This window comes from Crinia signifera, chromosome 1 (assembly GCF_055691185.1).
Source record: "Crinia signifera chromosome 1, ASM5569118v1, whole genome shotgun sequence".
In the NCBI taxonomy this organism is placed as follows: Eukaryota; Metazoa; Chordata; class Amphibia; order Anura; family Myobatrachidae; genus Crinia; species Crinia signifera.
This window is the reverse complement of record NC_139217.1, coordinates 461,248,145-461,275,627: the sequence shown is the minus strand read 5'-3', so window position 1 is coordinate 461,275,627 and position 27,483 is coordinate 461,248,145. Positions and strand designations below refer to the sequence as shown.

Here is a 27,483-nt window from a genome sequence, read left to right as displayed (position 1 = left end):
TCAGTGGCATGGATCTGGTGATCAAGTCAGACTCTTGCATGAAGGGCCCAATGAGGAAAGCATTATACCACACACCATAGTGCCTATTACATATTATACCACACAACGTAAGGCCTATTACATATTATGCCAGGTAAGTGCCGCTTACCCACATGCTCGTTGCCAGAGATAGATTGCTCAATACCAGGGGTTTCATGCTTGTTGCCAGGGGTTTCATTGTCATGAGGGATTACATGCTTGTTACCCAGGGAGATTTACATGCTCGTTGCCAGGGGGAAGTTACATGCTCATTGCTAGGGGGAGTTACATGCTCATTTCCGGGGGGGGGGGGGTTTACATGCTTGTTGCCAAGAGGGGTGGGTGCGTGGGTGGGTTATGTGTTCTTTTCTTTGCCTGGGGGAGTTATATGCTCATTGCCAAGGGGACTTACATGCTCATTGCCAAATGGACTTAGATGCTCCTTGCCAGGGTAGGGACGGGATTCTTGCTCATTGGCCAGGGGTTTCCTTTCTTCACAGTGCACCAGTACTCCCTGAATCCGCCCTAGCTTTGGACGTGCTGAGCTGAGGTCTGGTAGGACCTATAGTGTCTGTTTCCTCCAAGGTGGCTGCCATTTTGGAGAGGCCGCCACAGACAGACTGTTCTTGCGGGTGGCGGGCTGTGGTTTGGATGCCGGAGGCTGCGGTGGGGTGTGCTGGTCATTAGTGAATGGAAATGACTAGCTAGACAATCAAAACGCCACCAGGCAAAATGTCAACATTGACAAAATGATGACATGCAAACATGTCAACATTGACAAATACTCCAGAAAGTGGGACAGTCATACAATGGTGTGGGGCTTGCAAATGGATTTGCAGCTATTTGGGGCGGGATTTCACTCTGGCGGGGTGGCGTGTACCGGATAGCAGGGCTGCAAAAATTTGCACCTGTGCGATCAAGTCTGAATCAGGCCCCTAGTATCCAACCGGCTGCGAGTAGCAGCGATGGATGCTAAAACAATTAATTTAGGGACTGCCAGAGATAAGCACCAGTAGTAGAAACAATTGCTAGAAAAATCAGTCTAGCTGTTGCGTTTGAACATGACTAATTTAATAAAAGCATCAATGAGATTTGCAAAGAAGATCTGATTGTTTGATGCAGAAGCCTTCACCCCTCAGTCACGTTCCTCCCTGCCTCACAGATAAATCATCTTCTGCTTCAGCAGCTACACAGGATTTGCTGTGGGCTGCCCAACGCTCCTGCCAGCGGAGAGCTGAAACTATTTTAACTTCTCTTTAATCAGAAACAAATCTTGGTGCCTTATTTCATTAGACAGGAAGGCAGGAACACTGGGGGAAGCTCTTACCAATCATCCCAATTTATCCTGATATTCATTTTCCAGCTGAAAGTGCAGCGGAATTGGCAAGGGATGCAAAGCTTAGTAGCTCGTTGCAAGGATTCGTGTAGCATCCACCTAATGATAAAAGGCTACAATGATTTGAGGCAATTTATATGCAGTTAAACATGTGATCGGCATTTCTGGACCTTAGATACTAATATCAAAATAGTAACAGCAAATAAAACCACATGTGCGAATGTGGCCGCGGAAAGAGAGGTATAAAAAACATATGGGCAGTTTTTCTCATTATTCCACTATTGTTCCCGAGTAGGAAGGAACACAGGAAATCTACCGGCTGTTTAAATGATGACTCCACCCTAAACTGTATTATTTATGTCCGGCCTGCTAACTGGCGGCACAGCGGGGCGCGATGCCAGAGAACGGCGCTGTTCAGGAAAGCTTTACTCCGCTAGCTCTGCTTTTGACAATTTGGGATTATTGGAATTGTAGTTGCAGCGCTGGTGATTAATTGGCAGTTTGTTTTTAATGTGCCCTAGCACTGTACCCCTGCTGCTGTTCCTATGTAACGGATTTACCACTAGCAACCAAGGTGGCTGCTTAGGGACACTAGTACCATTACCATCCCAATCCTACCCTCCTGGAATGGCCAAGAGGGTCCCGAAGAGTTGGTCCACCACCAGGCCCCCGGAAAGGTGGACAAGTCCGTCGCAATGTCGCCAGCCTCCCGCAATCCCCACTTCGGCAGGGGAGGGGGGGGTCCATAGAAGCCTGATGGCCCCGCCCCCCTGTTGTGCAATGCCTGTAATGCACAGTGGGGGCATGGGCACAATAATGCACAGTGGGGGCGTGGTCACTATAATGAGATCCCAATGGCTACAACCCACTCGCATGCTTCTTTGGTCAGCCCCGCCCCCGGCTGGGCCCGCTTGCATGGCCCCACCCACCGACCTCATGCCCTAGTGTACTTCCTGAAGCTTGCTGCCCTCTCCCAGAAAGGGCAGCCTGAAAGTCGACAACCCTGGGCACACACTGAGGATTGTTTGAGAAAGGGGGCCCAAATCATGGTCTTGCTTAGGGCCCCATGAGGTTTAAAACACCCTCAGCGATTGTTTGGGTGTGGCACTGGCTGTGATGCCACTACCCAGCAACACTCCTGACAGGAGCTGAGGAAGATGCTCCCTCCCCCTTGCCTCCTGATTGCCAGGGTCAGAGTGTATGGCAACCATGCCAGCCCTGGACAGGAGTCGCATGATATCTGAGCTTGTAATTTCTCCAGCCAATTGCTATTAATGTTGAGTGAACCTTTAGAAGCCTATTCATTAAAAAAAGGCAGTGCTAATCTAGTATACAACCAGCTACAAGTAGCAGCAGTGGATTGCTCCAGTGCGGAGACAGCTGCTCCGAAGATTAGCGATCACTGCAATCCATTGTCACAGCTACTTCTGTAGTAGTGCCGAATCTGACTTGCCATTGTAAGTGTGCACCAATCAACTAGAGTTCTAGCATGAGAAATAAGTGCCTGATGACCAGCAGAGGGAGTAGAACAGGGGCAGAAGAATCCGAAAGAATCTCTTTTCACAACCCGGTCTACCATCCCAGTGGGAAGAGCAGGGGTCTGGGAACCAATGCCATCTGAAGATGAAGTTAGTGTGTGCTGTTACGCTCTGAAAATGTAGTATTTTCAGAATAGAAATTTGGGACAAAGAAGCCCATACATCTGATTTGGCCAATCTAGTCTCAGACCGACACAAACCATGAGCATTTATAAGATGGAGATGATCCTGGTGTTTGAGATAGCGGCTGTGGTATCCCGAATGTTAAAACAATGTAACTTCTAAATGGATTAGGATGCCATAGGATAGGGAAGGTCAGGGGGAGGGGGAGGGTAAGGCTGCAAGCAGAGAATTTGGGGTTAGGGGGAGAGGGTTAACTCACTGACAAAGACCCTGTTGGGATTACCCATTTCGGGATACCGGCGTCGGTCTATTTTATTCCCTCAATTGGTCACAAACCATTCAGCCACTGGAAATTGGGACTGGCTAGTAAAAATCAGGATAGATGTGCAAGCTAGTGACACAAGTGAAGACAGTAAGATGCCCTGTTGCTCTCTCGAATTAAGTTGTGAGTTGATCTTCCACATGTTAAAAAAAAATTAAATTGCCATTACTTTAGGACCTGGTCAGCAAATGATAGGAGACTGTGGTGTTACTTATCATTCGGTTTGCATTTTGCTGACAGGTTTAATGAGCAAATTGTCCATAAATCATAAATGATTGTTTGAACGGATGCGGTCCTGGCGCCAATGCCCAGTGAGAATGATGTTGGCTGCAAAATCAAGCATTGGTTATTGCCGATGCATTGCCCTAGATGCGTACAATTTGGGCAAAGAGACACATTTAGTTCAGCACTACACATCCTGCGCCCATTTATTGAACTCTTACACCTCCAGTGTCCAGCGATGGCGGAAGCAGCTCTGCACAAACCTCGCGTTTCGCACAGCAGGAAGATCACCAGAAAAATGGCCTCCACACCATTATATCGGAGTCCTGCGCATTAGACTCCGGTACAGAGCTAGAGTCTCTTATTGACCCTAGTGCATCTGCACTGCCGGTAAGAGAGGCGGGGGTCCTGTGTCGACTTCACACCGGCCCCCTCCTCTGTCCGTGCGCCCCTGCTTGTGGGTATACTTTAAAGAGCTGAGAATGACTAAAATAGGAAATATATAATCGAATGAATGTGTTTAGCGTCTAATATTGGGAAACATTAGGCCATCTCCGCTGTTAGTCATAAAGAGGTTTCACAGTAATCTCGATGTGTAATTCAATCTAGTGCATTTTACCAGTGACTTATCTGGGATTTCTTTGGCATCATTTAATAAAGTTCTCTGACAACATTATAAGCCGCGGACAGGCAGCGTGCCAGGAAGTTACACATACCATCTCTTCAGTTTCTCTCACAGCAACAACTCAGCTTCCTCCCCCTGCTATAGGGAAATAAAATATACATTTATTTGACATTATTTATTGATGCGTGAGGTAGAAAAGACAACGCTGCATGTTGTCAGCCATTATGTGAATGTTCCGGTCGCTGAGCACATTTTGGCAAGGAACGGCAATGGGCGCTAGACCCTGCTTGCGTGATCTGCACAAAGTACTTGGTTATTCTGAGGTAAGGTCATAACTCATTCTCATACTCCACTATGGATTTACAGACCAAGATCTATAGGGGTAAATTTACTAAAATGTGTGTATTTAGAAGTGAGAGATTTTGCAGATCGCAACCAATCATATTCTAGCTTTTCTCCTCTAGAAGGTTCTAGATAAATGATAAGGAGAATAGGATTGGCTGTCGGACACATCTGCAGCTGTACTTGCGTCTGGCCCCCTCCAATAAAATCACCCCTAGTCTCGCCACAGTGCCCCCCCTGTATCATGTATACCTCCCAACTGTCCCGATTTTGGCAGGACAGACCCATTTTTTTTTTTTTTTTGGGGGGGGGGGGGGGGGGGAGCTGTCCCAAATGCGGGCAGCAGTGTCCTGTACTAGTGGAGAGCATTTGGGAGCCCTTCTATCACAGCAAATATTCGGTAGGAGAGAGGGACGGTGGGCATGCCAACAGCACATAGAGCGCCAGTCATGCCCCTTCAGCGGCACAAATGGGGTGTGGCCTCACGGAAAATTGGGAGGTATGTATCAAATATGCTATACAGTGCAGTCCCCGACCCCCAAATACTGATTTCCCATTTTATATACTTATTATATATATCTACTGCATGGCGTGTGCAGACTGCACAGAACAGAACATCTCCCAAAGCCACTTATCAGTGGTACGGAAGTGACGTGTCACATGGCGCTGAGGGGACTAGGAAGTAGTGAGCAACTGTGCTCTGTATGCAGTCTAATGATAGCCATCGGTGCAGTCACCATCGATGGCGATTCTGCAACCAGCCATCGATAGTCATAAACTATGTGCTGGATAATCTTCGATAATTTTAGCTATTGATGGTTATCCATTACCGTTGACTGAATGGATCGTGGGCAAATCAGAACATGGGGGCGGGACTTCCAGGTGTCAGGGGGCTAAGCTATGCTCTGTGTCCTGCACCTTGAAAAAAATAAACATCGGTTTTCCTTTGACATTGATGTAGGGAAACCATCTGGTTCTCCCACATCGATGGCAAAAGTATTCGGCATCGGCCATAAACCATCGATGATTTCAAATCATCAAGGGTTGATGGCCATCCCTTATTTTTGGCTACTTGGTGTTTTGATTTGCTTGAGACACTGACTAACGAGGGTCCTCACTAGAATTTAAATTCCCTCCCTTCGCATCTCCAGCTACAAATAGCTCCAGTTACATCGCATTGCCGTCAGTTATACGTTTGCATTCTATTTTCTTCTCGCCAGCCGATTGAAGGTACTACATAAAGCCTCTCTGTGTAACTACTATTTTCCTGACATCACAACTTGTATAAAGCCAACGTAATAGACCTGTTTGTCTCCGAGCCATCTCTATTTCTAGGTTCTTTTTTATTCCTAATGTTCAGTTCCAGAAATTCAGCTGAGGCTACAGTTTTTCAAAGTGTACTTTTCTTTACAGCGTTCCCGACCTCGGGGACTAACCTTGTGACAAACGTAAAGTCGTAAAAATCACTGGCAACTCAAACTCACTGAGTATGAGAACCTGGGACAGAGGCCATTGGGAGCTGTGGGTTTTTATTTATTTAATTTTACGGTCACTATTTCTCGGCACTGCAGATCTGTAGGGGCCGCTGGAAGACATTCTGAGATGATAAATGTGCGATTGGTTGTAGTGCAGGGAGTGAGAACGCAAGTTGGAGAAACTACTGTAGTTGTTCCAAATTCCAATTGTGCATGTTCAAATCTGCCAGGTAAGATCTGTGCGCGCTCGTCCAAGTCTTTATTTTACTTTGCCATTATACAAGCTTGTGTGCTTCCCGAATAAGTCAACGACTTACGCAATTTTGGGGAGTTCTAGTAGAATCCTCGGAGAGCTGGTGGGCGGAGCAAAGATGATGCAATTCACTACAAATGCAGTCAGCGTAGCCATACAATGTGTACTGCCTTGAATCACAGCTGGAGGTACTGCTGCTATTGCGTGTTTAGAAGCCCCGGCATCGCTGTGCCGGGGTGTCCACTTTAACATGCCCCCGTTGTCAGCGGTGCCCAGGCGCTGCCTATTTCACTGTGGAACTACACGTGACCTGTCAGCACCTGGGCAGCGCTGCTGCTGCTGCTGGCCGGCCGCTACGCTGTTTACGTACAGCTAGAGCGGCACGAGCTCAGTCAGACAGAGCTAGAGCGGCACGCGCACAGTGAAACAGAGCCTCTGGCAGGCTGCCAAGTTTCATAGCTAGAGCGGCACGCGAGCCTCTGCACTTCCGGCGCCGTGAAACTACAGAAGTACCAACGCGTCTTATCGAACAGACCCAATAGTAGGCAAAAGTGTTTTACTAGGTAAATTACCCTCTGCACTACATACCTCGGCAACTCCCCGGCAGCTAGAACGCACACGATACATCGTATCTGGTCACTTTGCATGCAATGTATCGCATGAAAGCCTATTCACCGTTGCGGGAAACGACGTGTCCATATTGCAGCACTGACAACTCTGGATCTGATTCGATGTGCGGGACCACGCATCAGATCGGAATCGGAAGTAGAAGAGATATAATTTGAAACTTTTTTGTGCAATTTTTTTGCCCCTAAAGCGCATGAAAAGGGCTCAAATTGCACTATATAATGAGGGCCTTTAGTCGTCTAAAAACATTTTGGGTGTAATTCCAGTGTTTTGCGCATCGGTGGCCTCTAGATGGCACCAGACGGAGCAATTCAAGTGTTGCGCTGTTCAGGTGTGCAAAGCTGATGCAGCTGACATTATAGTTATGTTGACGGGCTGGTAACTAGTATGAAAGGAAAGGAGAGAACGGTGCTAGGTGCATAAATACCACAATGGGCGTACAAGATAAAATCTAAATGTACACAATGCAGATTGGTAAATAAGAAGACAATTTATTTATAATTATAAAACCACAAATTAAATATCATATGTAATAACATACATTAAGACACTGTCGTGGTCACAGATAGTCATAAGTATTAGGCATAGTACAGTACTTATACTAAAGTACACTGTACTAAAAAAAAAAGATAATAAGATATATCCAATCAAAATGGTTATACAGTGTACGAGCTAGACTTGCATCTGGATACTCTGAAAGGCAGGGTTTACTTGCCTGGGTGCCATCCAATTTGCAGCAAGCAATCCAATTGAATATGGGAAGGTACGGTGGCACTCACAGGACGTGAAGAACAAATAATGATCAGACCACTTTGGGGTTCAAGACACGAACGTGTATCAACGTTTCAGATTATTTTTTAACTTTCATCAGGAAAGTTTAAAAATAAACTGAAACGTTGATATGCATTGGCGTACTGCGCCTCATTTTCCATTCTACAAAGTCCTTTGAGTGCAGCTCCAGTTTTGTCTCATTAATTGCACGCCATGAGGTGTGTTTTGGATGGCACCAGTGCATTTACTTGGAACCAGTGGGTGTATTTTGTGACAAGGAATCACATATCCCATACATTATAGAAGGTGATGTGTTGGTCTTTATTTTGTAGCAGGTACGCAGCTTACCAGGTACACAGCATAAGGAAGAATGGTTACAGCATTACAGCATAGTGCAACGTCTTCAGAAAGCTCCAGTAGTCCCTACCGAAGCCCACACCCCTGTCTATCACTTGGGCAGCTAATGCACCATCAGGAGCAATGACCACCTGCCCTGGAAACACTTTTATTAGGAAGCCACAGGTGCTGCTAATCAGCCCAACCTTGATCAAATATTACTTTCATGTGTAAAGAGGCTGTCCCTGCCACACTATATATACTGTACCACTACAACTAGGAATAAATAGTAGTAATTATTATTAATAGCATAAACTATTAACCTACCCACCACCTTCCTCTGATACAAGCCACTTATCCACCATTATCTGATCTCCGCTACTTTTTCTATTCAATGTTTATTTTGTTTTCCATAAATATTGTTATGCGTTCCCAGATACATGTCCCATACCGGTCTTTTTGGGGGTAGAAAAACTCAATTAAAATCTACATTACAACAAGTGGCAGGAAATAGCCGCAGCCTGGACTTGTAGAGACGATGATGTCATCACACATTTTTGTTGCTTAAAAAACTTCTGGTGCCAAATACATATTCATCCTGCATGTGTCCAAGCACCAGGCATAGGGCCTTATTCGAGTTCACTCTTTCAGACAAAATCCTTCTTAGATGGACAAAACCATGTGCACTGCAGGGGGGCAGATGTAACTTGTGCAGATCTAATTAGATTTGGGTGGGGTTTTACTTCAAAGTGAGATCTATATTGCAGTGTTAAAATAAAGCAGCCAGTATTTACCCTGCAAAGAATCACCAAAAAATCACCAAATCTATTTCTATCTGCACATGTTACATCTGCCCCCCTGCAGTGCACATGGTTTTGTCCATCTAAGAAGGATTTTGTCAGAAAGAGTGAACTCGAATAAGGCCCATAGTCACACCGTACCACTGCCATGACAGCCGTGAGTTATCTGATGCCACGAATGCCGGAGAAATTTCCGTTAACTCCGTCATACTGCATATTTGTTGTTAGAATTAACAAAGGAACTTAATTAGAACCATCTCTTATATATTTAGCCAGATCTGTCACTCAACCCCTGTGGAGAACGTTCCTGTGTAGAACAGTTTCATGTGTCTAACGTTCCACCCCCTTGACATAACCTCCCCCCGCCCAGCCAGGGCTACAGTACACGCCCACCATCCACCATTACTCCACAGCCACCATCCACCATTACTCCTGCACATCCCTACCCTCTGCCAGGACCCCCGCGACCCCCCTCCCGCGAATCGCGGGACCCCCGCGACCCACCCTCCCGCGAATCGCGGGACCCCCGCGACCCCCCCTTCCGCGATTCGCGGGACCCCCGCGACCCCCCCTCCCGCGATTTGCGGGACCCTGCAACCCCCCTCCCGCGATTCGCGGGACCCCCGCTTTCCCCCCTCCCGCGAGTCACGGGACCCCCACGACCCCCCCTCCTGCGATTCGCAGCCCCCCCACGACCCCCGCCTCCTGCAATTCATGACCCCTCCCGTGATTCACGGACCCCCGCACCACCCCCCCTTGACTCACGGCACCCCACGCGCCCCTCCCGCAATTCACGGACCTCCGCAACCCCCCCTCCCGCAATTTGCGGACCCCCCTTCCCACGATTCAAGCCCCCCTGCGCCCCCGCCCACGATTTGCGGACCCCCGCCCCCTCCCGCTAACCGCGGATCCCCACACACCACCCCCCTCCCACAATTTGCAGACCCCCCTGACCCCCTACCGGCAATTCCACCCCCCAGCGGACCAGCGCGGCCCCTGCTCCCGCATTTCACGTACCCCCGTGACAATGGGGATCCTGTACCACCACAAGCAGGTACCGCCCCTAGGTGGGAAATCCTGCCCTGGCTGCCGCACTGCAGGTTTCCCCACTGCCCTCTGCACCAGCGCCACAACTTTTATCAATGTCTTGCCCACATACCACTATTATACAGCCTCCTGCTCTCATGCACGCTCACTCCCTCCCAGTGGGAGGAGACGCTCACCCACTGCCGGGAGCTGCATACTGTCCCCCACCCTCCTCCAGTTCTAGGGATGCCCATCGACCATCAATGATTTTCAAATAATCGATGGTTTATGGCCGATGTTGAATACTTTTGCCATCAATGTGGGAGGACACTGCCCTGCCTCCTGTTCTCCTGCCCCGTAACTTCCGCCAGTGGAGACCCGCTCACCCTGTGTTGCCCACATTCCCCTATCATGCTTTACCGCCCAGCCTCCTGCTCTCATGCACCCTAACTCCCACCCAGTCGGAGGAGACACTGACTCCTGTATTTCTGTGCTGCCACGCTGGACCCTCACCCACTGGCAGAAGCTGCACAGTGTCCACCACCCTCTTTAGTCCCCCGTATGCCCACACACCCCTATCACTACCCAGCTTCCTGCTCTCCTGAACCATAACTTCCACCACTGGGTAATCGCTGACGCTGTGTTGCCCACATACCCCTATCATGCCTCATATCCCAGCCTCCTGCTCTCATGCACCCTAACTCCCACCCAGTAGGAGGAGACACTGACTCAGGGCCACCGTCCGGTACTCCTGTGCTGCCACGCTGGACCCTCACCCACTGCCAGAAGCTGCAATACAGGGCATCTTTCATACAATTCTAACCATATTTCTCACCATACAAATGTTCACAAATTAAGGGGCGTAGCCCCTTACGCCGGTGTGAAGAGCGCCCGTAGGGCGCGATGAATCACCTAGTATCAAATATTAAACAAGCGGTCGGCAGTTGAAGAATCCATTTTGGCAATAAATGCTTTTCTCACAGACTGACCCAGGTCTGGTCAGTCTGTGAGAAAGGTATGTATTGCCGAAACAAATTTGTTGACTGCCGACTGTTTGATTAATATTCTGCAATGGATGGGTGAATATGCTTTTGATCCCCAATCTTCATTATTGTTGTTTCATTGCCTAAGCAATTTGTTATGCTGATACCTGAAATAAATCAAATGAGCATTTTGTGATGGTTTCACAGTAAAGGAAATTGGAGTGCTGCCCTGCTTATATCCTAGGATATACTGTTTGCATATAGAGAGAGAGAGAGAGAAAGAGACCCAGAGACCGGCACTCTGCAGCAACAAGGATATCTTCAGCCGGGGTGCAGACAGGTAGAGAGAATAGGTAGAGGGGGTGGAATCGCGGCACTCACACAGACTTACAATTAAGGACACTACACAAGCAGTGCGGATAACGTTTCAGATGTTATTCCTTATTCCAATTCAATTTGTTCCTCTCCCTTATCTACCCCTTTCCCTCTCATCCCTTTCCCTTATATTCCCCTATTCCACCCTTCCTTCTCCTCATCTCTCTCTATTCCTCCCACCCCTCTCCCCTATCTCTCGCTATTCCTCCTGTCCCTCTCACTATCTCTCCCTATTCCTCCTGTCCCTCTTCCCTATCTCGCCCTATCCCTCCCCCTATCTCTCCCTATTCTTCCCATCCATCTCCCCTGTCTCACCCAATACCTATGATCCCTCTCCCATACAGTATGTCTCCCTATTCCTATCATTCCTCTCCCCTATCTCTCCCTATTCCACTTGTCCCTCTCCCCTATCTCTCCCTATTCCTCCTGTCCCTCTCACTATCTCTCCCTATTCCTCCTATCCCTCTTCCCTATCTCTCCTGTCCCTCCCCCCATCTCTCCCTATTCTTCCCATCTATCTCCCCTGTCTCCTCCAATACCTATCATCCCTCTCCCATACAGTATGTCTCCCTATTCCTATCATCCCTCTCCCCTATCTCTCCCTATTCCACTTGTCCCTCTCCCCTATCTCTCCCTATTTCACCTGTCCTTCTCTTCTATCTCTCCCTATTCCACCTGTCCCTCTCCCCTATCTCTCCCTATTCGTCGTGTCCCTCTCCCCATCTCTACCTATTCCTTTTCCCTATCTCTTCATATTCCTCCCATCCTTCTTCCCATCTCTCCTGTCCCTATCTCCCCCTATTCCTATCATCCCTCTCCCATATGTCTCCCCCTATCTCTTCATATTCCTTCCATCCTTCTTCCCATCTCTCCCTATTTTTCCTGTCCCTCTCCCCAATCTCTCCCCATTCCTCCGATCCTTCTCCCCATCCCTTCTGTCCCTCCCTCTTCCCATCCATCCCTATCCCTCCTGTCCCTCTCCAAACCTCTCTATACTACTACCATCCTTCTCCACCATCTCCTCTATTTGTCTCATCTCTCTCCCCCCTCCCTTTCATCTCTCAATATTGTCTCTCTCCCCCATTTTCCCCAATATTTTTCTCCCCATAATCGGTCTTCCTCCATATTCTCTCGCTTGCACTATATTCTATGTCTATTTCATTCTATATTCTCTCTGTAACTACCCTAATATTCTCTCTTTCTCCCTATTTTCTCCCTCTCCCCCCTCTGTCCTCCATCTCACCCACATTCTCTCTTTTTTCCCCTATATTCTCTGTCTGTCCTATATTATCTCAACACTTTATATTCCCTCTCTTATCATCTCTCCCCCTGTATAGTATCTCTCCCCCCCTGTATAGTATCTCTCCCCCCCTGTATAGTATCTCTCTCCCCCCTGTATAGTATCTCTCTCCACTCCATCCTCTCTCTGATTATATTCTCTCTCCCTCTATATTCTCTTTTTCTCACTATAGGCTCTTCAATATATTCTCTTTCGCTCCCCTATATTATGTTTCAGTTCAGTCCTTATTCTCCCCCTATATTCCTCCCCCGATATTCACCCTCGCTCCATATATTCTATGTCTCTTTGTTCTCTGCCTATACTACATATATCTCTCTCAAGTATCAACGACAATTAATGTCCGCAAAACTGCTCTGGGGTGGGGCCTGCCTTATCTCTAGTGCACAGGTGCTAGACTAACATTAGCAGCCAATTAAAGCTTTGGGGGCGGGGCCTGCCTTATCTCTAGTGCACAGGTGCTAGACTGACATTAGCAGCCAATTAAAGCTTTGGGGGAGGGGCCTGCCTTATCTCTAGTGCACAGGTGCTAGACTGACATTAGCAGCCAATAAAAGCTTTGGGGCGGGGCCTGCCTTATCTCTAGTGCACAGATGCTAGACTGACCTTAGCAGCCAATAAAAGCTTTGGGGCGGGGCCTACCTTATCTCTAGTGCACAGGTGCTAGACTGACATTAGCAGCCAATAAAAGCTTTGGGGCGGGGCCTGCCTTATCTCTAGTGCACAGATGCTAGACTGACCTTAGCAGCCAATAAAAGCTTTGGGGCGGGGCCTACCTTATCTCTAGTGCACAGGTGCTAGACTGACATTAGCAGCCAATAAAAGCTTTGGGGCGGGGCCTGCCTTATCTCTAGTGCACAGGTGCTAGACTGACATTAGCCTGCTTATATTCTCAAAAGACCTTAAAGACTGTTTTATCTTGTAGCTAGAATGTGTGTTCAATGCCGTTACAATCAAACATATCTTCCCTCTGGTTTCAGTTCACCCACAAAGTGCAGGATAATGCGTTTTTCCTGATTTAGGACAGTTATTGAGCCTTGCTTATTAGACTGCACGAATGCTTACTTATGGGTTCTCTTTGTAATCCTCCATGGTAAATCATTTGGTCCATCTCCCAGTAAACTTGCTGGATTCTATTAGTTCTCATTTGGCTGATGAATTCCTGATCATCGTTTTATTTTTCCTGGTAATTCAGACCCCTATGAAGAAAATGAAATACCTGGCTTTCAACCATGAGGTTTAAATCAAGATTCTAATCACGTTCTGATTCTGTGTATTTATTTTTTGGTTGAAAACTCTTTGAAGGCTTTGCTACTTTTAGAAATTCCTGGTAAGATCACGGCGCAGAAAGCCACCACGTCTGCTTTATGTTCAGCCGGCATTATGTGTTTACAGGAAAGGTAAAATATCTCGGCCATTGACGGCCAAACCACGGGGAGGAAAAATACTTAACGGAGTCCAAGGTTCTGTGTGTGTGTGTGCGACTTCAACAAACAAACAGAATTATATTTCCTTGGGGTGAATGTTGTATGCTCGGGAAGTAATTGTTCTAGATATAAAAATAATTATCCCCAGTGTGCAAAAGAAATTAGATCAGGGTTGCCGACCCTCCCGGAATTTCCGGGAGTCTCACGAAAATCGGGTCCCCCCTCCCGCCCCCCGGAAGGGTGGGCAACCCTCTCGGATTCAGGGGGCACCCCCGCCGTCCCCCGGATCGCGGCATTAAAATGCCGCAATCCTCGGGTCTCAGAGGAGGGGGCGGAGCTAAAATGACACAATCGTGTCATTTTAGCCCCGCCCCCTCCACGGAGATCCGTAAATTTACTGGTTTATCATCATGGGGCGGGGCTTAGTGATGTCACGCTTAAGCCCCGCCCCCTGAGCGGCTGCTGAAACTCTCCTCTCCGGGCTTCTCCCGGAGAGGAGAATAACAAAGTCGGCAACCCTGAATTAGATAGAACGTCAATAGATTGTTAGATTTAATGAAGAAGTGGGTCTTGAGAGACTGTTTAAAGTTTTGTAGGGAGGTGGCAAGTCTGATATGGAGGGGTAGAAAATTCCAGAGATACGGAGCACAACGGCCAAAATCCTGGAGGTGGGAGTGGGAGGAAGTAACCAATTTGTGGAGCGGAGAGGGTGGGTGGGAGTGTAAAGAGAGACAAGGTCAGATATGTAGGTGGGAGAAGAATGTGTGATGGCTTTGTAAGTGAGTGTGAAAAGCTTGAATTGTATTCTGAAGGGAAAGGGGAGCCAGTGCAGGGCTTGTAAGAGAGGGGAGGTGGACATAGTATGTTTGGATAAGAAGATGAGACGGGCAGCAGCGTTGAGGATAGATTGGAGTGGAGAGAGGTGTTTTACAGGAAGGCCAGAAAGTAGTAGATTACAGTAGTCCAGTCTGGATATGACTAGTGAGTGGATGGGGGTCTTTGTAGCATCCTGGGTGAGATAGGGTCTGATCCTGGAAGTATTGCAATTTAAGTCTTGGCCCATGCTCCGAAAAACAATATGGGAGCATAAAATCCACAGATCAAAGTGTGTATGACTATGAAGGTTTATTTTACAGAGCTGGACTCTTATCAAGTGGGGAGTAAAGCAGTCCTTCCAAATATATATATATACACATACAGTATGCCTGCTGCAGTGCCAGCTGCCTGACGTGTCCTGGCAGGTATGGTAGCGTGGGCCTGTGGCCAGGCTTATCCATGTGGGTGTCTCCTGCACGGCAGACATTTATACAGGAAGTGACTGTGGGTGGTTTATGTTCCACTGAAAGGCTTCCTGGGGTCACATGTTACAGAGGCTTACAATGAGTAAAAGGTGCAGTTATGAGAAACACTATTAGATATTTTTATGTGCATCTTCTTGTTGGAGCAATGGGTTACCATGAGGTTTACGTTATATTTAACGCTGGGCCTGACTCATGTACACTATGCTGAATTTGTGAAGTTGTGCAGTTTCTTTGCTACTGCGAATGCACAAAATGCAGAGGAAAGTCGCTGTAGCTTGTCACTGCATTCCTGATTCTCTGTCATAGCAAGGTCCTGAGAAGACCTCTTTGATCCACTGGCATTTCTGTGTGGAGACAGGGAGGTGGTAGGAAGTGTCTGCAAACAGAGGCCACTCCGTGAGCTTGATATGGGAATGCCTGTGGTGTGTTTGTGATTTCGGCTGCATGCCCAAAAACTCTACCACAGTCTCAGAGGCCGTTTTCACAGCATACTTGGGTTATGAAATCCACTGGTCATAGGTGGCTTCGGGTGATAGTTTTAAAGAGACAATATTAATTAATGATGAACAAGCCTGATTTGGCATGACTTCCTATTGCCGGTTTAAAGCTATAAGTCAGAACCGCCTCCGATCGATGTCTTTGAAAAACCAGCGGTTGGCAAATGTGCCCCATGGCAATTTATTCTAATGCTGTTCACCCTATTCTGTTAGCAGTAGCCTGAAATGTCAGAATGACAATGCTGTTGTATGCCACAAGTATGCTTTCCTACTCTCCCAGAATGTCCAGGAGATGCTTGCATTTCCGGGAGAGTAGACCAGGCTCCTGCATGCTGCAGATTTCATGAGTGTGTGGACCATGGTGTTGATTCTTCAGTATGCCTTGAACTGAGTCATTGTGGTCCGGACCCCTGCTCTTCTATGCTCTGAACCATGGCATTGTAAAAAGGATGGGGAGGGGCATGGTTACTCAGGTTTAGTTCTTCCGGCAGCCAACTCTAACCCAAACCCCCTCCCGAAGCCTGACTCTAACGTTAACATTTTAACATTACCAAAGTATGCAAAGTATAAGCAGAATTAGGACAGTCAGTGACAAGATGGGTAGGCACATACGATGAGTACTGTAGAATAGTGGTTTCCAAACTTTCCCGATTTACGGCACCCTAGAATTTTTATCATTTTTTCAAGGCACCCCTATTCCAAAAGTTTCTTATTGATACATTTCAAAAATGATATTAAATCAGTTAAATTGTGCTGAACTGACACCCTTAGGTTCAGTTATATGGTGATGGACATAGTTGTGGTTCGAATTGCCCAATTTTTTATGATGGGCAGCTAGTAGCACCGGTTTTCCCTGTCACTTTGATAATAAATAATTTATTTTGGTTCTGGACTACCAACCTGAGGCAGCCCTGCAAGTATCTTGTGGCACCCCAGAGTGCATAGGCACACAGTTTGGGATCCACTGCTGTAGATTAAGGATCTAATGTCATACATGATACTCAAAAAAAAAAAAGTGTATAACAGGAAATAACTTTTATAGGCAGGAACAAAAGCTTCCAGGTGGCACTGATGGATTCTTGGGATGTATTACTAGAACCCCATAGTTAAGAGGAAATTCTGGCCTTTAGTGGGTGGAGCTACAGTTATCAGATGCAAACCACGGTATATGCTTGGTTCTCCAACGTAAGGCTCCAACCTATTTATTTGAACGTCTACCCCTCATTCCTTGATAGAGGTTTAATCCTCTAGTGTCTGCTTCTACTGTATGTGGAGATATCCGCTCTAGACTGGCCCGGAGCGCCAACAAACATTATGAAATTCTTATCTAGGCATGTAGGATATCTATTTTACTAAGCTTTAAAAATAAATGTGTGAAGGATTTGTTACAGGCTCCAGAGAGGCCAAAGGAGGGATCTTTGATCATCTGGAATAAAAGCTTCAAGGGTCGTAAAAATAACCAAAAGCTGTTTTTCTTTAATGTGGCTCGGTCACATTGAGCCTTAAACATGCCGTCTCCCACAGTGGTGTTTAGTCTCTCCTGGGGGTGGAATTACACATATCATACCTTAGCTCAGCACTCTGCATTGTGACGTGTGTGACCTGGGCACGGGGCTCAATGATATCTGTTGTACAGTACTACATAGTTATATGTTGTGATTCCAGGTGTAGTGCCTCTTTATTACAGGTGTAGTGCCTTTTGTTTCCAGGAGTAGTGCCTCTTGTTTCTAGGCATAGGGCCTCTTGTTTCTAGGCATAGTGCATCTTGTTTCCAGGAGTAGTGCATCTTGTATGCATTGCTATTTAGTCTCTCCTGGTGGTGAAATTAGATACATCAAACCGTAGTTCAGCAAGCGGTAATGCAACGTGTATGACCTGGGCATGGGGGCTCAATGTAATCTGTTGTACCCTATAGTTATATGTTGTGATTCCAGGAGTAGTGCCTCTTGTTTCCAGGTGTAGTTTATCTTGTTTCCAAATGTAATTTATCTTGTTTCCAGATGTAGTGCCTCTTGTTTCCAGATGTAGTGTATCTTGTTTCCAGGTGTAGTGTCTCTTGTTTCCAGGTGTTGTGTCTCTTGTTTCCAGGTGTTGTGTCTCTTGTTTCCAGGTGTAGTGTCTCTTGTTTCCAGGTGTAGTGGCTCTTGTTTCCAGGTGTAGTGGCTCTTGTTTCCAGGTGTAGTGTATCTTGTTTCCAGGTGTAGTGTATCTTGTTTCCAGGTGTTGTGTCTCTTATTTCCAGGTGTAGTGTCTCTTGTTTCCAGGTGTTGTGTCTATTGTTTCCAGGTGTTCCAGATATTCCAGTTGTTCTACATGCCTAGATCAGAATTTCATGTTTGTTGGCGCTCCGGGCCAGTCTAGAGCGGATATCTCCACATACAGTAGAAGCAGACATCTTGTTTCCAGGTGTAGTGTCTCTTGTTTACAGGGGTAGTGTATCTTGTTTCCAGGTGTTTTGTCTCTTGTTTCCAGGTGTTGTGTCTCTTGTTTCCAGGTGTAGTGCATCTTCTTTCCAGGTGTAGTGTCTCTTGTTTCCAGGTGTAGTGTATCTTGTTTCCAGGTGTAGTGTCTCTTGTTTCCAGGTGTTGTGTCCATTGTTTCCAGGTGTTCCAGATATTCCAGTTGTTCTACATGCCTAGATCAGAATTTCATGTTTGTTGGCGCTCTGGGCCAGTCTAGAGCGGATATCTCCACATACAGTAGAAGCAGACAATAGAGGATTAATCCTCTATCAAGGAATGAGGGGTAGACGTGCAAATAAATAGGTTTGTGCCTTACGTTGTATAGAACCAAACAAATACTGTGGTTTGCATCTGACGCATTATAGGCCAGAACTTCCTTTTAGCTATGGGGTCTAGCAGTTGCAGTGCCTCTTGTTTCCTGGAGTAGTGCCTCTTGTTTCCTGGAGTAGTGCCTCTTGTTTCCTGGAGTAGTGCCTCTTGTTTCCTGGAGTAGTGCCTCTTGTTTCCTGGAGTAGTGTCTCTTGTTTCCTGGAGTAGTGTCTCTTGTTTCCTGGAGTAGTGTCTCTTGTTTTCAGGAGCAGTGCCTCCTGTTTCCAGGTGTAATGCCTCTTGTTTCCAGGAGTAATGCTTCTTGTTTCCAGATACAGTGCCTCTTGTTTTCAGGAGTAGTGCCTCTTGTTTCCTGGAGTAGTGTCTCTTGTTTCCTGGAGTAGTGCCTCTTGTTTCCTGGAGTAGTGCCTCTTGTTTCCTGGAGTAGTGTCTCTTGTTTCCTGGAGTAGTGCCTCTTGTTTCCTGGAGTAGTGTCTCTTGTTTCCTGGAGTAGTGCCTCTTGTTTCCTGGAGTAGTGCCTCTTGTTTTCAGGAGTAGTGTCTCTTGTTTCCTGGAGTAGTGCCTCTTGTTTCCTGGAGTAGTGCCTCTTGTTTCCTGGAGTAGTGTCTCTTGTTTCCTGGAGTAGTGCCTCTTGTTTCCTGGAGTAGTGCCTCTTGTTTCCTGGAGTAGTGTCTCTTGTTTCCTGGAGTAGTGCCTCTTGTTTCCTGGAGTAGTGCCTCTTGTTTCCTGGAGTAGTGTCTCTTGTTTCCTGGAGTAGTGTCTCTTGTTTCCTGGAGTAGTGTCTCTTGTTTCCTGGAGTAGTGTCTCCTGTTTCCAGGTGTAATGCCTCCTGTTTCCAGGAGTAATGCTTCTTGTTTCCAGATGCAGTGCCTCTTGTTTTCAGGAGTAGTGCCTTGTGTTTCCAGATGCAGTGCTTCTTGTTTCCAGGAGCAGTGCCTCTTGTTTCCAGGAGCAGTGCTTCTTGTTTCCAGGAGCAGTGCCTCTTGTTTCCAGGAGCAGTGCCTCTTGTTTCCTGGAGTAGTGCCTCTTGTTTCCTGGAGTAGTGTCTCTTGTTTCCTGGAGTAGTGCCTCTTGTTTCCTGGAGTAGTGCCTCTTGTTTCCTGGAGTAGTGTCTCTTGTTTCCTGGAGTAGTGCCTCTTGTTTCCTGGAGTAGTGCCTCTTGTTTCCTGGAGTAGTGTCTCTTGTTTCCTGGAGTAGTGCCTCTTGTTTCCTGGAGTAGTGCCTCTTGTTTCCTGGAGTAGTGTCTCTTGTTTCCTGGAGTAGTGTCTCTTGTTTCCTGGAGTAGTGTCTCTTGTTTCCTGGAGTAGTGTCTCCTGTTTCCATGTGTAATGCTTCTTGTTTCCAGATGCAGTGCCTCTTGTTTTCAGGAGTAGTGCCTTGTGTTTCCAGATGCAGTGCTTCTTGTTTCCAGGAGCAGTGCCTCTTGTTTCCAGGAGCAGTGCCTCTTGTTTCCAGGAGCAGTGCCTCTTGTTTCCAGGAGCAGTGCCTCTTGTTTCCAGGAGCAGTGTCTCCTGTTTCTAGGTGTAGTGCCTACTGTTTCCAGGTGTAGTGCCACTTGGAGTAGTGCCTCTTGATTCCAGGTGCAGTGCCTCTTGTTTCCATGAGTAGAGCCTCTTGTTTCCAGATGCAGTGCCTCTTGTTTCCATGAGTAGAGCCTCTTGTTTCCAGGTGTAGTGTATTATCTATTTTAATGCAACCGCAAAAACAAACAAGAAAAAATAGAAAAATATCTGTAAAGTCAAATAATCAAACAAACAAACAAACAAAAGTGTTGCCATTGTCCTGAATATTGTTAGTTTTATAGCTGTAAAAATCAGAAGAATAGGGGGTGTTGTGTGAAATAGGGTAGCCTTAGAGGAGGCACCTATATACACACTACCTGGCGCTCGGCAATTACAATAATTAATAGACCTGATAGATCAAAAAAGTTTGTATAAAGAAAATCTTCAGCTGCAGCATACACTCCCGTGAGCCCGTCAGGCACACAGAGAAAGAAGAAATGGAAAATGGGAGGGTAGGAGTGAGTTGCGCTGCTGTATATAGATATTGTACACTAGGTGACTGTACAAAGATGAATGCAGGACACACTGTAGCTTTTTTATATAAATTTTATATCTAGAAAAAACACATAAGTTTACATCAAATAAAAACAATAATGAATATAAAATAAAGCATATGAATGTACTGAAGGTTGGGATCCCAAAACAGCTATTTTAGTTTAAATAACTTCACAGCAGAATAGAGTAATGAGCTCAATAAAAGCAAAGTAGCTTGGAGTTGGCAATAATCTGCAGGTACTTGTTGCAGCAAAAGAGTATATATATAGGAGATAACATATATGTCCGGTTCATTCGGGACTGGCCAGTCGGATATATATAGGATTTTCAAGCAATTGTTAGGCAGTCATATATATTTTATGCTCACCAAATTAGTAGTAGGTGCTTAATGTTGGTAGACCCAGTTGGTGGAGTTAGGGAGCCCCTCAGATGGAAATGGCTGTTCTCCTCGGCAGCACGCCGGTGAGGTGACCCCGCGGTGTGGGGTGCAAACACCGTTCGATCTACGGCAACACGGAGTAGTTTGGAGGGTAGTATGCCGTCCTGCAGTGTGGTAATCTCTGCGCAGTGTAGTTGGACCGTACACAGCTGATGGCCGGCGGCTCAGGGTGAGGTGAGCCGCACTTCAGCTGGGGAAGCACAGTCAGCGGTGAGCCCAGGGGAGGACGGCAGCGGAATGCACGCTCAGGTGAGACTGGAGGAACGGAGCTTGATTCAGCTTGAGACGGCTAAGTGCCGTTTGATGTAAGCACAAGATTTGTGCTGCTGGCTGGGGAGCACGCGAGGCAGCTATTTGCCGGTGATGTTGTGCGGCTAGCGCTTCCTCCGTGAAGTTCTTGCTGTGATATGGCTGATTGGAACACCTTCTCAGGTACAGGGTAGTAGCTTGTCAACGCGTTTCGTCCCCTGTTGTATGCTGGGAACTTTTTCAAGACAGATCAGAAAAAAATAATCAGAGTATACAAAACATATAGATCACATCACATGGGGTCTTGTTATATAATGTACAGTTGGGGTACAGAATACTGTTTAATGGGAAAAATAAAGCTACTATTGTAAATTAAAATACATAGCAATACATAGCAATCTTTGGAAATTAATGTGCTGAATAATAAGCAGGAAATAACCTGCAGTGCATACACCGTACTTACCTACATGCGTTTTAATATTCTTATTTTTTTAATGGTATACCGAATTTCAGTAAATGTGGCATAATGTCATTATAAAATAACCATATGGGGCAGTACGGATGGTGTAGTGGTTAGCATTACTGCCCCACAGCGCTGAGGTCATGGGTTCTATCCCCACCATGTGTTACAGACGGCGCCGGCCTTATGCTTGCTGGCGAATCGCCAGCAGCATGCTGCTGGCGATGCGCCAGCAACACGGCGCGCCATCTGACTGAGACGCGCGTGCGTCCCCCACGCACGCGCGTCTTAGTATCCGGGCGGCCGGCCGTCGAGGCGGACGCAATACTGTCCGCCTCCCGCTCGAGGGGGGCTGGGGGGACCCGAGGAGGCTGTGGGGGGGTGCGGGCGCCCGGTGTGGGCACCGGGCGACCGTCGGAAGGGGACGGCAGCACCGTCGGAAGGGGACGCGCGCGCACCTCGTGCGCGCGCGTCCCCTTCCGACACACAGATGGCGCGGGAGCAGGGAATGGCGATGGCGTCGCCATCGCCATCCCCTGCAAAGATGAGCCCGGCCCCATCTGTATATATATGGGGCAGTACGGATGATGTAATGGTTACATTACTGCCTCACAGCGCTGAGGTCATGGGTTCTATCCCCACCATGTGTTATATATACGGGCAGCACGGATGGTGTAATGGTTACATTACTGCCTCACAGCGCTGAGGTCATGGGTTCTATCCCCACCATGTGTTATATATATGGGGCAGTACGGATGGTGTAATGGTTATCATTACTGCCTCACAGCATTGAGGTCATGGGTTCTATCCCCACCATGTGTTATATATATGGGGCAGCAAGGATGGTGTAATGGTTATCATTACTGCCTCACAGCATTGAGGTCATGGGTTCTATCCCCACCATGTGTTATATATACGGGGCAGTACAGATGGTGTAATGGTTACATTACTGCATCACAGCACTGAGGTCATGGGTTCTATCCCCACCATGTGTTATATATACTGGGCAGTACGGATGGTGTAATGGTTACATTACTGCCTCACAGTGCTGAGGTCATGGGTTCTATCCCCACCATGTGTTATATATATGGGGCAGTACGGATGATGTAATGGTTAGCATTACTGCCTCACAGCACTGAGGTCATGGGTTCTATCCCCACCATGTGTTATATATACAGGGCAGTACGGATGGTGTAATGGTTATAGCATTACTGCCTCACAGCACTGAGGTCATGGGTTCTATCCCCACCATGTGTTATATATATGGGGCAGTACGGATGATGTAATGGTTACATTACTGCCTCACAGCACTGAGGTCATGGGTTCCATTCCCACCATGGCTCTAACTGTGTGGAGTTTGTATATTCTCCCTGTGCTTGCATGGGTTTCCTCCAGGTACTCCGGTTTCCCCCCACAATCCAAAAATATACTGGTAGGTCAATTGGCTCCCAACAAAAATTAACCCTAGAATGTCTGTGTGTGCGTGTACATGTGGTAGGGAATATAGATTGTAAGCTCCAACGGGGCAGGGACGCTGCGCTTCGGAATATGTGTGCGCTATATAAGAAACTGTTAATAATAATAATATGTCATTATAATCACCAGCTCCGGGCCATAGTGAGTATGAACCCGGCCGGCAGCCTGGGTCACGTTATTAATGCTCGCAGAAAGACTGCATGAATGCATGTACAGCCTGTATTTGTGTCGGCGCAATTGATTGTGATAATGAAGCAATGCACAATATTGTTATTTGTTACATAGAATTAAGTATCGCTTCTTATTATGTCTTTCAGGAAAAAGTGCTGCAAAGGATATAAGTTCGTCCTTGGACAATGCATTCCTGAAGGTAGGGGATGTGCTGCGTTACTAAGCTCTGTACGACTTGTCACATGTTACAGTATACACATTTATGTAGCCAGACATGTAGCTAGGTGAAAAGGTGCCAGGAGCAAGGGCATGTTTCGGCACCCCCGCCAGTCATTTTTCTTTTTTTTAGTAATGTCACTTACCAATTATGCCACATAAACCGTGGTGCCAGCGCACCTAGGCAAGGGTTTTGGCACGCCACTTTGTAGCGCGTCCTCATTCTCGGTGAACGGCGCTGTGACTCATTACGCTAGTTAACACACAAGGGCTTCTGACAAAGGCACAGACGCTGCAATGATCAATTTACAGCTCCAATCCCCTACCTGCACCACTGTCCAGGTTTGGGTGCACCTGCTGTGCAAAGAGGAGCTGAGCACCTGGCAGGAGCTGACCCACCTGAGCCAGAATTGATCACCATCACCTCTTTGCAGTGCGGCAATGGCGCCTTTGCTGCAGAGGAAGCCAGAAACCCCTACTTGCAAGGGTTTCTGGCTGGGGGACTTGGACACAATGTACTGTATTCACACTGTCTCCCAGGGGAGGGAAGAGGTCGTGGTGACCAGTCAGCATTAAGCATTGTCTCATTACACTAGCTAAAACATGGACAATGGGGAAGTGGCGTGAGTGTGTAATTCCTGGAGCCAATGCAGCCATTGAGCCGCTGGTTGGAATGATAATCTGTCCTTCTTTTTAGTTATATAGTCCTGCATGTGTTACAGTGTCAGCAGCATTTGTGTAAATGCACGCTGCAATAGAATTGCTCTGTCTGAACCCTATGGATGAATTAAAATAGGCTGAAAGCTTAATGTCTCCAGTTTTGGTTGTCCAATCAGCTCAGAACCAGGTTATTTTGGAAGGAGAGATGTTTAGCTACCAGAAGATATGAACGCTACACTTCTATGAATTGCACAATGCTAATGGCAAGTGTCAGAACCCATGGTGGGTCTGAATTAACAGGCCCATTTTAGTCTATGGGGAAAATGTGTGTCCATTTTGCACCCTAATATCTCCAGTTGTCCTAGAGACTCGAGACTGGTACCATATAGTTTGTTTGATACCGGCAATGGTAAGCATGGGGTCCCATCAAATTGTCTGCCCAGCTTGCAGGGGTTTCTTGCTTCCTCTGCAGCCAAGGCACCATTGCCGGACTGCGGGGAGGTGACGGTGAGCAATCCTACACTCAGGTGGGTCTGCTCCTGGCAGGTGCTCACAAACCTGGACAGTGGTGCAGGTAGGGTACCAGAGCTGCAGGTTGATCAATTCAGCATCTGTTCCTTTGTCAGCAGCCCCTATGTGTTTCAACTAGCGTAATCAGACACGTTTTCAGCATTACCCCATAAATGTGGGCTTCCACAAAGCCCTGGTTCACGCTCGGTAGCCATTTTGTTCACCCACTCGGTGCACGAGTTTGGCCTGCTCATGTTTGTCTTTCATACTATAGTGTAATTCTGTGTTTAACCAGTGTAGCGTCATGAGATGCACATACAGCAGTGCCCTTACTCAAGTGTAAACTATGCCATCGATAGCACCATAGATGTGTACTCCCATGAAGCCTATTACATATTATGCCACACACCGTAATGCCTATTACATATAATACCACACACTGTAATGCTGATTACACCATTTTATGTTTCACACACAAAAATGCCCCACAGTAAGACTTCTAATTACTCGTTACCAGGGGTTTCATGGCGAAAGATGAAGCATCCACATCTTCTCCTGGTGTCTCTAGCATTCCTGGCACTTCCGTGTAGCCCACGATTACACATTTTGTGCCCTTCATGGGTTATAAGTGGCACTTACAAATAATGCCTCCACTAGTGCTGATTACACATATAAATAGCAAATTTTCTAAGATTCGTGTTTGCACTTGCACCAACAATCACACTTGCTGACTTTGTGATGGCCTCTTCTGGGAGAGAGCATACAGTTTGGCACAACAGAGGGTGTGGCATCAGGGTATGTGGTCGGTGCGTGAAGGCGCAAACGCATCATGGTGGTTTGTGCCGTGAAGCCAGGCCCCCATTCATCCAAGGTCACACAACTCTTTCAGCTGCAAAACCGATCTGTAAACCTACTGTAAATCGTTTGGAGATATGTACGAGTCGAGATCACAGCTCTCCACTATAGTGGTCTCTATGCATGAAAGGGGGCAGTAAAGAAAGTGAATAGTCACAAAAATGTGCATGGGAGCCTCCTAAAATCAGTAATTATAGTGACACACTGGTAGTAATGTTGCCTCCTAATGCTGAGGCAAAGAGTTGAATTGTGAACAGGATTCTACCCATGTGGAGTTTGTATGTGCTTACCATGTTTGCATGGGCTTCCTTCATCTGTCCTGTTTACCCTGGGAAAAATAAAAACCTCATAAATTACACTACATTTACATTGGCTAAATATGGCATCAAATACAAAGGAATAATTAATATTGGCCAAAGCGGCTGAGGATTTTTATGCGAACCACTAGGTGGCGATACCGAGCACTTCCACTTAAACTAGAATAATTGTACAATATTGTTAGGGAAATCTGGTCCCTATTCATTTAATAAACAAAATTATTTTGTTATTAAGAAACACAGTGTGTAATGGGGGCAAATGACACAGTGGTACCAGTTTGCAATGTCTTAGAGTTTATTGTATTTAGAACTTTATGCTTGTTGTGTAACAATTGTGTTGCATGACCTACAAGGCTTCTGCTGTCTCCATTTGGTTATGCAGTAATATGTATTTCATCATACTGCTAATTTGAAGGATTCCCGTTATACCTATGCGTTTATTATTTGCGCTGCATGACCTGTTCGCTAAACAGGAGGACACCAGGGAAGGCCGCCATTCACAGTATATGACTTTATTACAATTGCATGTAAGTGTGGAGGCGATAAACATGTGATACAGTGACCACATCCAATTTCTTCTGGATACTAAACATTTAACACTATAAACTAATGATTCCCTTGCCCGGAAGAGTTGCACTGAGAATCCGCTGTTCAGTGCAACTATGCTGAAAATATTTTCCAAAACAAATTAACCATTTAACGGTACCGTTCACAGCTCATTATACAGTACCGCTAAGTTTAACTCGTGGACTGGATCGTTAATCGTCTTCTGTTTAGACCCTAAAAGGGGGGAATGTGAAAAATGTGCAATTAAATTGTAGTCTGCCAATCCATCAGCCAAAGCACTCCCAAATGTAGTGCAATTATTTAGTACATTTCCCCATCTACGTCACTCCTGGCCTAAATCTTTTTCCGATTAAGCTCAGTGGTAGCCTCAAACGTATTGCCCATCTGGAAGCCTCGGTCCTCAACCCCCCCTCCCTTCCCGGTCTAGGCTAAAGGTTCCATACTCGTAAGTGGTCTCCAAAGTCGCCACGGGCTTAACAGGGAGTAGAAGGTGTTAAAACTGTTCTCCATGTATCATATACAGTGGATTACTGGATCTTTAGCATCTCAACCCCAGTTGAGTCATAACTAACATATTAAAATTCATTGCCAGCTTACATTAAACTCACCGAAGTGTCAAGCGCTAGATCATTTGAAACATAGCTGTTAAAAGCGGTTCACTTGGCATCTGACGGACTCGCTAAGAGTCAAAATATGTGTCTATGCTTTACTCCCTGTGATGACAGCTGTCTTACCGCACACTCGCTGCCCGGACCCTGCAGGCTGCCATGTTTTTTAGCCCTGGAGCAGGTTCCTGTGTTTCACAGAGCTGAGAAAATAAATTGAAAACGTATTGTTTGATTTTCTTAGATGCCTTATATAATACTGAAAATATTTTTCCAGCGATTATAAAACAACTATTCCAAGCAGCAACAGAAAAAACGAGTTTATTTCACATGGAAAACTGGTGTTAATATCTAGAGTCCCAGTAGGTGGTTTTCAGAAATATATACGGATCTAAAAACAAAAAATTGCCCGTGA

General features: G+C 46.6%; 1 protein-coding gene across 1 annotated transcript in view; it reads left to right on the top strand.

The window, feature by feature from the left end:
* The window catches only part of CCBE1 (collagen and calcium binding EGF domains 1), a 309,108-nt gene that overhangs the window by 235,236 nt on the left and 46,389 nt on the right, over positions 1–27,483 (top strand). The window contains exon 3 of the mRNA XM_083155277.1: positions 23,485–23,537. Within this exon, the coding sequence (XP_083011403.1) occupies positions 23,485–23,537 (53 nt within the window). The remainder of the gene's footprint in view (positions 1–23,484; positions 23,538–27,483) is intronic.